The 12,630-nt window shown below is 41.4% G+C and overlaps 1 protein-coding gene across 1 annotated transcript; it reads left to right on the top strand.

Annotated features, from left to right (window-relative positions):
- Window positions 1-4,638: 4,638 nt before the first annotated feature.
- MPEG1 (macrophage expressed 1) lies at window positions 4,639-6,807 on the top strand. The gene has a single exon (XM_015825016.1). The coding sequence runs from the start codon at window positions 4,639-4,641 to the stop codon at window positions 6,805-6,807; it is 2,169 nt and encodes a 722-aa protein (XP_015680502.1).
- The last annotated feature ends 5,823 nt before the right edge of the window (window positions 6,808-12,630 follow it).

Genomic DNA, 12,630 nt, shown 5'->3' with positions numbered 1-12,630 from the left:
TTTATGGAACAGGTCCTTCTCCCACCTCACCTATTTCCTCCCACTGAACACTCCGTCCACGGTACATATTTCTGCTGTGATCTGAAATTCACTTAGCTAGGTTGCTTGTAATTTCATTTCTGCCTTCACTTCCACCTTTGTACACAGCCTCCTCTGTGCACCCTGATCATGTGCAAACACAGAAGGAGAACAGAAATCCAGAGATAATTTATGACATTAAGCCAAAGTATTTTTCACTCTCTCATAAGCGGCACACAAGTGAGAGAGCGGTATTTTGTGGGTGGAGAACATGTACTACATAAGGATTATTAAAAATGTGGGGTCCTTGGTGTTCTCTGAGCTTGGTGGTTTTCTTGCAGACATTTCATTACCAAATTAGGCGACATCATCAGTGCTAGAAGGGAATAGCATTTACTATTATTCTTTTTCTCTTTATTAAGTCTTAGTATTAAATACAATATTAAAATATTAAAAAGACAGACTATGGGATACTACATACCATAAAGCTGTGAGTAGCACTTTATTGTAAATGGGAAAACAAAATGGGCTTTGTTAGACCTTCCATTGCATCAGACTTCAGATCTTGGAAAGAGTCAGTTCATAAGTTATGTGAGACACAATAGCCATGTGTCTCACATAAGTTGTTCTAATACAGAGATTTAATCTGGGATCTACTGTGGGAGGTCCACAACTTCAGAGCCACTGCAAACTTGGATTAAAATAAAATTACTATCGTCACTGACTTTTTTTTTTAGTGCACTTCACTAACTGATTTAATGGTTTTACAAAGAACTACATTTAGGAGAGCTGCCAAGTGCCTGCCTATAATTGCAGCAAGGTGAAAACATGATAAATAGCTGTAGTACAGATATGTTGCTTTTTTAATAGTTTAATAACTGTATTGAGCACAATTGTAATACAATTTATATTATTTGGTGTATTTAAATGCATGCTTCTGAGAAGGAGAAGGAGAAGGAGAGAAGGAGAGAAGGAGACTCTCAAAGGGGTCTATGGCACAAAGAGGTCTGTTGCATTGTGTGTGCCTGTAATAATAATAATAATAATAATAATAATAATAATAATAATAATAATAATAATAATAATAATAATAATAATAATAATAATAATAATAATAATAATAATAATAAAGTTGGAAGGGACCTTGGAGGTCATCAAGTCCAACCCTCTGCTCAGGCAGGTAACCCTATACCATTTCGGACAAATGGCTGTCCAGTCTCTTCTCAAAAACTTCCAGTGTTGGTGCATTCACCGCTTCTGGAGGCAGGTTGTTCCACTGGTTAATTGTTCTAACTATCAGGAAGTTTCTCCTTAGTTCTAGGTTGCTTCTCTCTTTGGTCAGTTTCCATCCGTTGCTTCTTGTCCTGCCTTCAGGCGCTTTGGAGAATAGCTTGACTCCCTCTTCTTTGTGACAGCCCCTGAGATATAGGATAGGATAGGATAGGATAGGGTAGGGTAGGGTAGGGTAGGGTAGGGTAGGGTAGGGTAGGGTAGAATAGAATAGAATAGAATAGAATAGAATAGAATAGAACCTTGGTGGTCCGGTGTTTGCTACATGCACAGATTACATTACATCATAACAAGGTTAATATAGTAACAAAGGATTGATGTCAATACCTTTAAATCTATGGGCTCCAAGTGCCATCGATTTAAGTCTATGTTGGAATGGGTCGTTATGCAAAGCAACTCTGGCCCTTGAAAATCTATGTGGTAAGGAAGAAGAACATTCAGCCTCTCAAAATTCTTGCAACACTGAGACAGGAGAAGTCACCAAAAGTTCAGGGGAGGAGATGCCTTTTTTTTTTTTTTTTTTTTTTATCAAAACAGGATCTGGCAACCTCATTATGTTACAATTCATTGTTTGCCAAGCCATTTAATTCAAGTTTCCCTTGTGCAGCACAGGATTCTCTCCATCTCACTCAAAGCACATGATTATTCTCCCTCATTCCATCCCATTTTGCTGCCAGCACACATCAGGAGGAAGATGCTTAGGCAGATGTTGTTTATGATTCAAGAGTCTGATGACCCGACATGTGTTCTTTTCCAGCTGATTGTGGAGTTTCTCTTCTCTGAGTTTACATCTATCAAAACAGAACAGCATTTTCTCCATCTAAATAGGGAGTGGAATAGAACATTCTTTTGTTCTGGGACTGCCAATAGTTTGCAATCAATCGAAACGAAACAAACATTTGGGCTAGCATCTGCATGCATTTAGATGTATCTCACCAACTTACTAATACAGGACAAATATCCTAGTACTTATTATAACATTACTGATCATTGTACAGAGATAGTGGGAGTAATCAACCACCTTGATCTAGATTAAGATAGCTCCTGCCCTTGTTTCAAATGTTTAGATTTGGCAGGATGGAAGTGACCTACATTAGAAGCTAAGATGCCAAGCTAAAGTTTCTGGCTACCACATCTTTTCCAACTTCCATGACATTTCCTTGGTTTTCCTAACTTTTTGGAGTTGAGCAGTCCCTGTAAAGCAGACATGTCAAACACAAGGCCAGGGGGCCGGATGCGGCCTGCGAAGTGGTTTCATGTGGCCCACGAACCCATCCTGGAAACAGTGAGGGAACGGCCCCTGCTGCCTTGGCCCTGGCCCAGGCCAGCCGGGAGTCAATGTACAATTTTGTGGTGGCCATCTATGCTGAAACGCATTCAGCACAAGGCCATCTAGAAACAGCGAGGAATCAGCCCCTGCCGCGTCGGCCCTGCCCCCTGGGTGCATGCTGGGGAGGTGTCACCCTTTGTGAGGAATGAAGAAATGGACCATGCCTTGATGCTTGCCCTGGTCCCACCCCCTTCTGCCAGAGACCCTCAGATCTGTCCAACTCCTGCCCAGGCCTTCACAGGCACCCTTGACGCGAACGATGTAGAGCTGGCCATGCCCACCCAGTAGGCCACACCTACTCCATCCATGCCCACCCAGTAGGCTGCACCCACCCTAGCCACACACACCCCGAGGGCAACCACAATGCTGATGTGGCCCTCAATGAAATTGAGTTTGACACCCCTGCTGTAAAGACTCACAACACACCCTTCTTTATGAAGAGGAGGCCAGGGGTTACCACTCAAGTTCTCACAAATATGTTTATGCCAGAAGAACAAATTACTCATAGTTATAGTGAGTGATCTCAGTTGCTTTGTGATACAAGGTGGAAGTCATATACAACAGAATCTTGCCCGTCATCTATCCTTACTAATGTCATGGTTCCTTTGAAAATAATTTCAGCTTAGTTTCTGATTTTTTTTCCAGTAGTCAATTAGTTTCTTATCATTTGTGATTTCTTATCATGTCTTGTGCACCAAGAAATGTATGCAAATCTATGAAAATGCTTTTGCAATCAATTTCATCTATGTAGCATTTTTATATGTTATTTTAATTAACATGCTTTTTGGGACTGGAGAATTGTACTGTAAATCCTGAAAAGTATAAATGGAAGTAGATCTGTGCTTTGGTAAAAGGCAGAATGCAAGAGTTTGATTCAGATGTGAATTAATTAGTTTTCCCTATCTATGGTCTTTTGATCACTGTATAAATTAATAAAGGGAGGGTGGGGGGGAGAGTCATGGTCTCTTTCTCAATTCCCCAAAATGCTATATTCTCTCACTATTATGATCTCCTCTTTCCTGGATTTCAAATCCTGTTGTTAGTATTGCCATGTGCTGGAAATAGAAGCAACTGAATGACTGATACATGAATTTAGATGTCAGTTCTCATATGGTTAGAGCAGTGGTTCTCAACCTGTGGGTCGGGACCCCATTTGGGGTCGATCGACCATTTCATGTGGGTCACCAAGCAAGGCTGTCCGCCATTTTTTTTGTCTGCCATTTTTTTTGTCCGCCATTTTTTCCCCCTTTTCCAGCAGGTGCCTTACCTCCCTTGGGCTGGGCCAGCTGGTGGTCGGCCTGCTCCGTCTCTGCCGCTTGCCAGCTATGCCTCGGCTGGCGCAGGGGGCGGAACCACGCATGTGTGGCGCTCCCGGGCAGGGAAAGTCCTCGACTTACGACCGGTTGGGTAGTCCTCGACTTACGACTGGTTTACTCCTCGACTTACGACCGGTTTACTCCTCGACTTACGACCGGTTTACTCCTCGACTTACGACCGGTTGGGGTCACGGCATTAAAAAGGTTGAGAACCACTGGGTTAGAGCTTGTGAAAATAAGTTACTTTTAGTCTAGAATATGGGGATATAGGGCCAAGAAAAGAGGAACAAAATAGTCTGCATTTGAAATCTGTTAGAAGAAATCTTTTCAGAAGGCTTCGGAAATGAAAAAAAAAATACTAAATTTCAGAGGTATTGAGACTACCTAGGATCAAATAGAATTCTCTTGGATTTTTTTTATATCTACATCTGTAATGCTTTCTCTAATGATTTGATAAATGACAAGGCTTCCTAAGTCTCCATTTGCTGCCTTTTTTTTTTCATTTGGAAAGTGAAGGTATTAACAGCTGCCTCTGAACTGGGTAGAGGCAATTCCAAAGAGGTATCATCTGTTTCGTGTTTCAATTCCTAATCTTAGCATAAGAAGGAAGTCCCTGCTAAACTAGCCACCGCTGAAAAGACCGATTAAACCATTCGAAGGATTCGTCCTCTGCGCTGCTGCATCATGAGTCCTTCTACAGCAATCTCTCTCTTGATGTTCATAATGTGGAGATGCTGCGCACGAGAACAACCAGAGCGGCATCCACCTGCAACTGGATTTCAGAAGTGCCAAGAAGCCTTGAACCGTCCTATGTTGGGAGTTCTTCCTGGAGGTGGCTGGGATAATCTGAGGAACTTGGATATGGGTAGAGTGATGAGCCTCAATTACTCTTTGTGCCAAACTACAAAAGATGGGGCTTACATCATCCCCAATGGCATCTTCACCATTGCTCTTAAACAAAGCTTGCTGGAGATGAACTCTGAGATCGTTGAGTCTTGGATGGATTATCAATGTAGCACTGCCATTTCCATCAACGCAGGGCTGTCTTTTTCTCATCTCAATGGCAGGTTCTCCACTGACTTTCGCAGAGCGAAAACTCACCAACTGAGAGATAAGTCTGTGTCCACAAAAGTTCAGATCAGGAATCTGATGTACTCTGTAAAAATGGACCCTTCCGCAAAGTTAGACGAAGGCTTCCAGCAACAGCTTGTCACCATTGCCAGCCAGCTGGAGAAAAACAAGACTCAAATGGCTAACTACTTGGCAGAAGTCTTAGTGTTGAACTATGGCACTCATGTTCTCACTGGAGTCGATGTTGGAGCCAGCCTTGTTCAGGAGGACTATATCAAAGCTTCCTTTGTGAAAGATGGTCAGTCCAGGAGAAGTGCTATCACTGCTGCAGCTGGTATCTCTTTCCAAAACATCATCAACTTTAATATGGGTGTTTCAGTGAGCACAGAAGACAGTTTCACCAAGCAATACCAAGGCAACCGTACTAGTTCTAGAGTGGAGAGCTTTGGGGGTCCGCCTTTTTATCCTGGGATTACCCTGAAAACCTGGCAAGAAAGCATCACCAATCAGCTGGTGGCTCTTGACCGTTCAGGCTTGCCTTTGCCATTCTTCATCACCCCAAATAATTTGCCAGGACTGCCCAGCCCCATTCTGAAAAAATTGTCCCAGACTGTAGAATCTGCCATTGACCGCTACTATACATTCAACACTTATCCCGGCTGCATCAATCCAGCCTCACCCAACTTCAACTTCTATGCCAATGTGGATGATGGCACCTGTGAAGGAATGGCAACTAATTTTACCTTTGGGGGCGTCTACCAGGTCTGTGCTCGATTAGAAGGCCCTGATGCTGACGTGCTCTGCCAAGCCCTGGAGCAGAAGAACCCGCTCACTGGAGACTTCTCCTGCCCTGTGGGTTATACCTCCATCAAACTGCGATCTCAACAACGTGAGGAAGGATTCAGCCACTTGGATTGCCATCAAGATTGCTTTCTTTGGAAACTCTTCTGCAATTGGATTTGCAACGACCTTTTCACACTCTCCAAAGTGCAGTTTAGCTCCCACTGGTGTGCAGCAAGAGGCCCCGTTCCTGAAACCTCCTCATTTCTCTTTGGAGGACTCTTCAGTTCCAAGAATACTAATCCTGTCACTAATGCTCAGTCCTGTCCCTCCAGGTACTACCCACTGAAGCTTTTTGACCAGCTCAAAATATGTGTGAGTAGCGATGAGAGGGGAAAGCGACATTCAGTGCCCTTTGGGGGGTTCTTTAGTTGCCAAATTGGAAACCCACTGTCCGGATTGCCTAATGGGACAGAAAATGACTCGTATCTCAAAAGGTGTCCAGCAGGATTCAGCCAGCATCTGGCTCTGATCAGCGATGGCTGCCAAGTGGAATACTGTGTCCAAGCTGGCCGCTTTACAGATAAGTCTTTACCTCAAGCCCGGCTGCCCCCCTTCACTCGCAGGCCAGCCATCAGCTTCCTTGCTACTGACATCATCCTCGTTACAAGCAGCAATGGGGATCAGACCTGGGTCAAGGATCCTCAGACTCAGCAATGGAAGTCGGCCAACTCGGATGATGTGCTCCACTACCTGAAGAGAGGTGGGGATGCTGGTGGGAGTTTGTCAAATGGAGAAGCAGCAGGGATCACTATTGGAGGAACTGCTGGCTTGGCCATTTTGATCGGACTAGTTGTTCATGTGTGTAAGAGGTATAAGAAAAGGGAGTTTAGCGAGACAGAGGGAGAGAAGACATGTCTGATGTCAAATAATCCTGTCTATAACCTCCTAACTGAAATGGAGGGTACACTCCAGCCAGAGCAGGAAAAACAACCAGTTTAGTGGCTTATTAACTTCATGTCTTTTTATCTATAATCCCAAAATTCTGGTATGGCCATTAGTCGTGCTGACCGGGTCCTAACAAGCTTTGCTGTGGGCTTTTACTCATCTCTTATTACAAGCAATTTATAATCCTAAACAAGTTACCAGGTTCCTTTTTCTGCTGTCTTTCACTCTACTCAGGAGTTAGATCCAAATCGGGGACAAAATGTCTCTTTGCTTTCTATTTGATTAGGAATATTGACAGCTGCCCTATCCTGGGCCAAATCACTGGTCCACCTGGATTGCCGCTGTTGACATCAAGTGGCAGCAGCAGTTCTGGTATTTCAGAGAGCACCCGGCACCCAAATTAATTCTATGCATGCATGTCCTTTTGTTGCGTGTAGTCAGCTTGCAAGTTAAGGTTAAGAAAATGGGGGGATTAGGGGGATTTCTATGGGCATACAGAAGAAAATTGTTATTGTCATTGAATTATATTAAAAAAAAGCTGGAGAGGTATTGTAATATCACCACGGGTAATGCAATTCACGCTGAATGTTTGATAAATGTATTTGGTTGAGGCTATTATGATAACCCTTGAGAACATGTGCAAAATTTCAGATTGGCAACATGGTGATGCTATAGATCAGGGGCCCTCAACCTTGGCAACTTTAAGACTTGTGGACTTTAATTCCCAGAATTCCTCAGCCAGCTTTGCTGGCTGAGGAATTCTGGAAGTTGAAGTCCACAAGTCATAAAAGGGCCAAGTTTGAAGACCCCTGCTATAGATAAGACTTGTAAATAACCATTTATCTCATATTTTTGTTCTGTGCCTTTTGTGTCTTATACATGCCCAAATCAGTTGTATGTGAATAAATCAGAAAGGCTCCTGCTAGAATGGTATGTGGATTGATCTTCTTTCTTCTAACAGCTCATTAAAAAGCACATAAGTTGCAATGGCAATTAAGGTAGACACACAATGTGCACTTCTTCAGGAAGTCAGCGCACTCAGAAATGTGGAGGGGCAAGCATTGCCTGAATAGACTTACAAATTTGCTACCTCCAATCATCTGCTCTTTTGGGTCTATCTCCTGAGGGACAATCTTCTTCAACCTGGATGCCCTCTGGATAGGCAGAGTTCAACTCCCAGAATGTTCCACCTTGCTTTGTCATTGCTGAGAACTTTGGGAGTTGAAGCCCATTATTTGAAGAGCCTCACAATTTAGGAAAACTGCTGTGGAACATGGCCTATTTTCAGCCTCCAGATTTGACAAGGCCTATCATCTCACTGTAGGTGATTGCAAAAACGGTGTGGGAAATCTTCCATTTTAAATCAAGAGGATTATCCCTTCTTGTTCAAAAGAGCATGGGGAAGCTACTGTTTAGCCTGTATTTAAAGTCCTAAATAGCAATAGCATTTAGACTTATATACTGCTTCATAGTGCTTTACAGCACTCTTCAAGCAGAGTCAGCAAATTGCCCCTGGCAATCTGGGTCCTTGTTTTACTGACCTCAAGAGGATGGCTGGCTGAGTGAACCTTGAGCCGGTCAGGATCAAACTCCTGGCAGTGGGTATAGTTAGCCTGCCATTCTGCATTCTAACCACTGCGCCACTACGGTTCCTTAATAATTAGTTATGTTAGTGAGCCATTTTGAAAACATAGCAACAATTGGCATTAGTAAGATGCAACACGCTCAATCCAAACTGTTATATAGCCTTACTTTCAGATTTAGTGACAATCTACACTCTTACATTGCCTTTAGGTTATTAATCAAGTGGGGAAAGCTCTACAGGAATTTATAGGAAGTAACTGTATCTAGAATCCAAGGGCTACTCACAGTTGATTGATGAGTGTCCAAATTGAACTCAGCTCCCAATGACTTTGTAATGTACTTCTTTCTTTTGGTAATAATGCTGGGAAGGTTTGTCACTGTCTTCTACTAGGATGCCTTTTCCACCCTCCAGACTAGCATTTACCCCTGGGATTTCCTAACGGTCTCCCATCTCTATATTTCTCAAGCCAGATCTTGTTTGGTTTTTAAACTGAGACAAGATCAATAAGATCTTAGTTTGTTGATTACCACTGATGATAAAGATCTTTACTATACACAATAGTCTTCTTTCTTCTTGCACTGAGTAAAATCCCCTTGTTGTAATCCACATTTCTTTATGCTTAGCAATTCTAGACTTTGGAAAAACTACTGCTAATTTTCTTTTTCCTTTTCTCGGGCATTTATTTTAGCTCTGGCAACCTGGGAAGATTGGAAAAGCTGACTGTCACGCTCACTTGTAGTTTAGAAGTACCTGGATAGTGCAACGTAGCTAAAACATACTTGCTTCTCCATCCCCTAATTGTAAACTTAAAATGGATAATGTAAGGATTTAACAAGACTATATATTCTAGATTTTTACAAGCAATGCTGTAGAACCAAGTTAGGTAATTATAAAGGTAAATCGCAATTTCTCTTTTCAAGAGGTAGATATATACAGTAAGTTGCATTACAACACCAGGCATGGTTAATATTTCTCTTCTTCTTGGTGAACAGGGACATTTTGTAATATTGTTTGATGGATGGATGAATGGATTGATGGAAGGAAATGGGGAAAGACAAAGGTCAGAATTCAAAGTAACTTCACATGTTAGATCTTACTCAGTGATACAAAGTGCGGATGAAGAGCAGTAGAGAGGGCTTTTATCTTTCAAAAAGACAGGTTTCTTTCTCTTTTCCTCCTCTCTCTCTTGAACTGACCCCACAAGTAAAGCACAAGTCTGGTGCATTAGCACCATTTATTCCCTTGAGAATAGGACCACTGTGCTCAGTTCTTCTTTACATGAATGCATATCCTCGTGGGAAGGGTGTTAGAAAAAAGGAGTTTTCCACAATGTCTCAATGAGTCACTCCCCCCACTCCTGGGAGGAAAGTCCAGCTTTTGGACATGGGCCTTTGTGGTGCCCTTGTTGGGCTTCTACACAATAACCTATTTTTACCAGCACTTGAGTTACTTTCATTCTTGGGTTTTTCCCCCCTTTAAATCACAGTGCTTGTCCTCCTTTTTCTTCCTGTTTTAAAAATTGGCCCCTTATTTGTCACTTAGAAAATCACACGTATTTGGTTTATTTAATCCAGCAAAGAAAACTGCATGAATAATAATGCATTAAAATATAGTCTTAAGTTGCAAAAATATATATATTGTGCTCTTTTTAAAAACACACCAAGCAAATTTAACAGAAATACACTTCAGTAAACAGCATTTTGTATAAAGGAGCTTTAGGGAGTAGTCAAAGAACCACGTCAACCTTCTGAAAGCTTGTTTCTACTGTATTTCATTGTTTATTGCTTAATGTTCTGAGCAGTAAGGAATCCATCTTAAAGGAGACAAAAGACATAAAAAACGTAGCACTCAAGTTATATAAAATAACCTAAAACATGCAAAGGTAGAAACTCAGTGAGAAAACATTTTGACAGCTAAAATCATATCTAGAATGTCTTTGGATTCAGAAAACAAATGCCATATCTTGAATATTTATATATGTAGCCTATTTATCCTCCCATTCCATGATTCATGTTCATATAATATGCATAGAATAATTTAGTAATGGGGATCATGACAGAATTTTAAAAAACAGGAATTTAGTCTCTAGAGGATCACGGAGAGGAATGAACAGCTGTAAAGTTGTTCTTGAATTTGAAAGCCCAAAACAACCCCACACTGTTGTTTTTTTTCTGAATTTTCACAGATACATTAATTTCTGATATTTTTGGATCCTTGGCAAACAGAGAGAGAAGAGCTTCCAGCTACTAGCAATAATTAAAGCTAATGTTGTAAGAACAGCAACTGTGTGGCTGCCTGGCATATTGTGTTCTTGTGAAGGAAACAAACAGAACGTAATAGAATTCCAAGTTGTATGAAATGCCTTAAAAGAAATATAAAAAAAAGCAAAAGCGAACAAAAATTCAAGCCAGTCTCTTTCAATCTGGTGCCTCAGTTGGATTTTGTTTGTATATGACCCAGTTCTGGCCAACCTTTGATATTGTAATCGCTGCACGAGAGACAAGCGCTCTGTAAGCCCAGATTTCTCCAGCATTACAAAACTTTAGCTTGAGGGGAAAGAGGTGCTTTAATTTCTGCTAATTGTGCAGTCACGGAAACGCTCAGGAAAGCCTTATACAATCCTTGACAATGAACTTCTCTATAAATACGTTCCGAGTTTATTTATAACTCAATTGATTTTATGTTTTTTCTCATTCACATCATTTTCTGACATTGAAATGGGACATTTTGGCTTATCCCCAAATGATTATATTCTACTACACAGTTTAGGACTGCTCCGTTGCTAATTGTGGTAAACAACCGTTGTTGGTTTCTGTTGAACCGATTCTCCAACATTTATTGTGATTGAAAAAAACGCCTCCCCTCAGCCCCCCCTTACCAGGCAAATAAAATGTACACGTTCACTTTTGAAACGAAAGAAAAAATAAACAACAGACAGAAGCACAGACTTAGAAAAGACAAACACAAAACATTATTCAAACTGGCAGTGGAATTTTCCTTTTATTGTTACACCCCAAGGGTGCCATCCTCAAGCAAGGCAACAAACTAAGAGACGGGCAAAACGCACCGTTCACAAACAACAAACAATATACAATATGGCTCCCATATCCCGCCCTCCCACTCCCTATCCCACTACCAGCGCCCACACAATCTGCTTTGGGACTCCAAAATTGGAAACCAAAAACTATCATCCCTGATAAGAATCCTTCATCAGGTTGCTTATTCTCTATAATGCAATTTTAAAAAAAAATTCTGGAGAGATGAAAGAAGAAACCAATCAGCCCAAATAATACGAAAGAAAAAAGCGGATTTACTCCCTTCCATTGGGAGATGCATCTGATGACAGGAAAATGTTCTTCCCAACGGCTCTCCCTTATCTTGGGAGATTAAGTTACATATGAGGGAATGCCATGGTTATAGAGGAAATTTGGTGCAAGAGAGAGAGGTATGAAGAAACCTTGAAAGGGAAATTTGTTATTCTTGTCTACTAAGACAAGATGGTATGAAACTGCAAATCCCGCTGGGAAATGCCCTATTCATTTATTCACTGCAAAAGGGATTTCAGTGTACGATGGATGCTTCAGAACTATTGATAGCCCTTTTTACTATTACTCTGGTGAAGATTTAAGAACTTAAATGTTAGGAGAAGAGAACTGGGAAAAGAACAAGCAGAATATTGTTTTAACTTCTGTATCAGGGTATCCAAAAAGAGGAGACCGATACGTACTTTTACTTTTCCAAAGAAATCAAGCATATATGAGCGTGTTTCCAACTTCTTGGGGAAAAAATACCAATAAAAATGAGAACTTTGGGAGCTCCTAAATATTTGCATGCTGCAGTCTTATCCTTGTGTGACCTCTGTGCTCTTACATATATCTACTGTTACCCACTTGGATAAACATACGATCAGCTCCACAAAGATGCTCATTTCTTTTAGGCTCTCACCTGAGCCTACTTCACTGGCTGAGATCTTTATAGTGCCTCAAGACTAATGGAAATGAATGAGGTGAGGAGTGAGGGATATGCAAATCAAATATACATAGGTATACATATAGATCTATTGATAACAGTATTCATATCCTGCCTGCCCCAATCACCAGACTCATGCTTTTAACCCTGGCATAGCCCTTTCAAAATGGTGGGGTGGGGTGGGGATCTTATTTTAATACCATGGTAATCAATAGCAATGGCAGTTCTTAGCCTCCAGGTCTAACTTTAAGTACCACTGTGTTACACGTTCTACCCTCAAAAGTCGCTTTTTCATTCATTACAAATACAAACATACATACACC

Source organism: Protobothrops mucrosquamatus, unplaced genomic scaffold (assembly GCF_001527695.2).
Source record: "Protobothrops mucrosquamatus isolate PMUCROS unplaced genomic scaffold, P.Mucros_1.0 scaffold2445, whole genome shotgun sequence".
NCBI lineage: Eukaryota > Metazoa > Chordata > Lepidosauria > Squamata > Viperidae > Protobothrops > Protobothrops mucrosquamatus.
The sequence above is the reverse complement of the archived record's forward strand: the minus strand, read 5'-3'. Positions and strand labels throughout refer to the sequence as shown.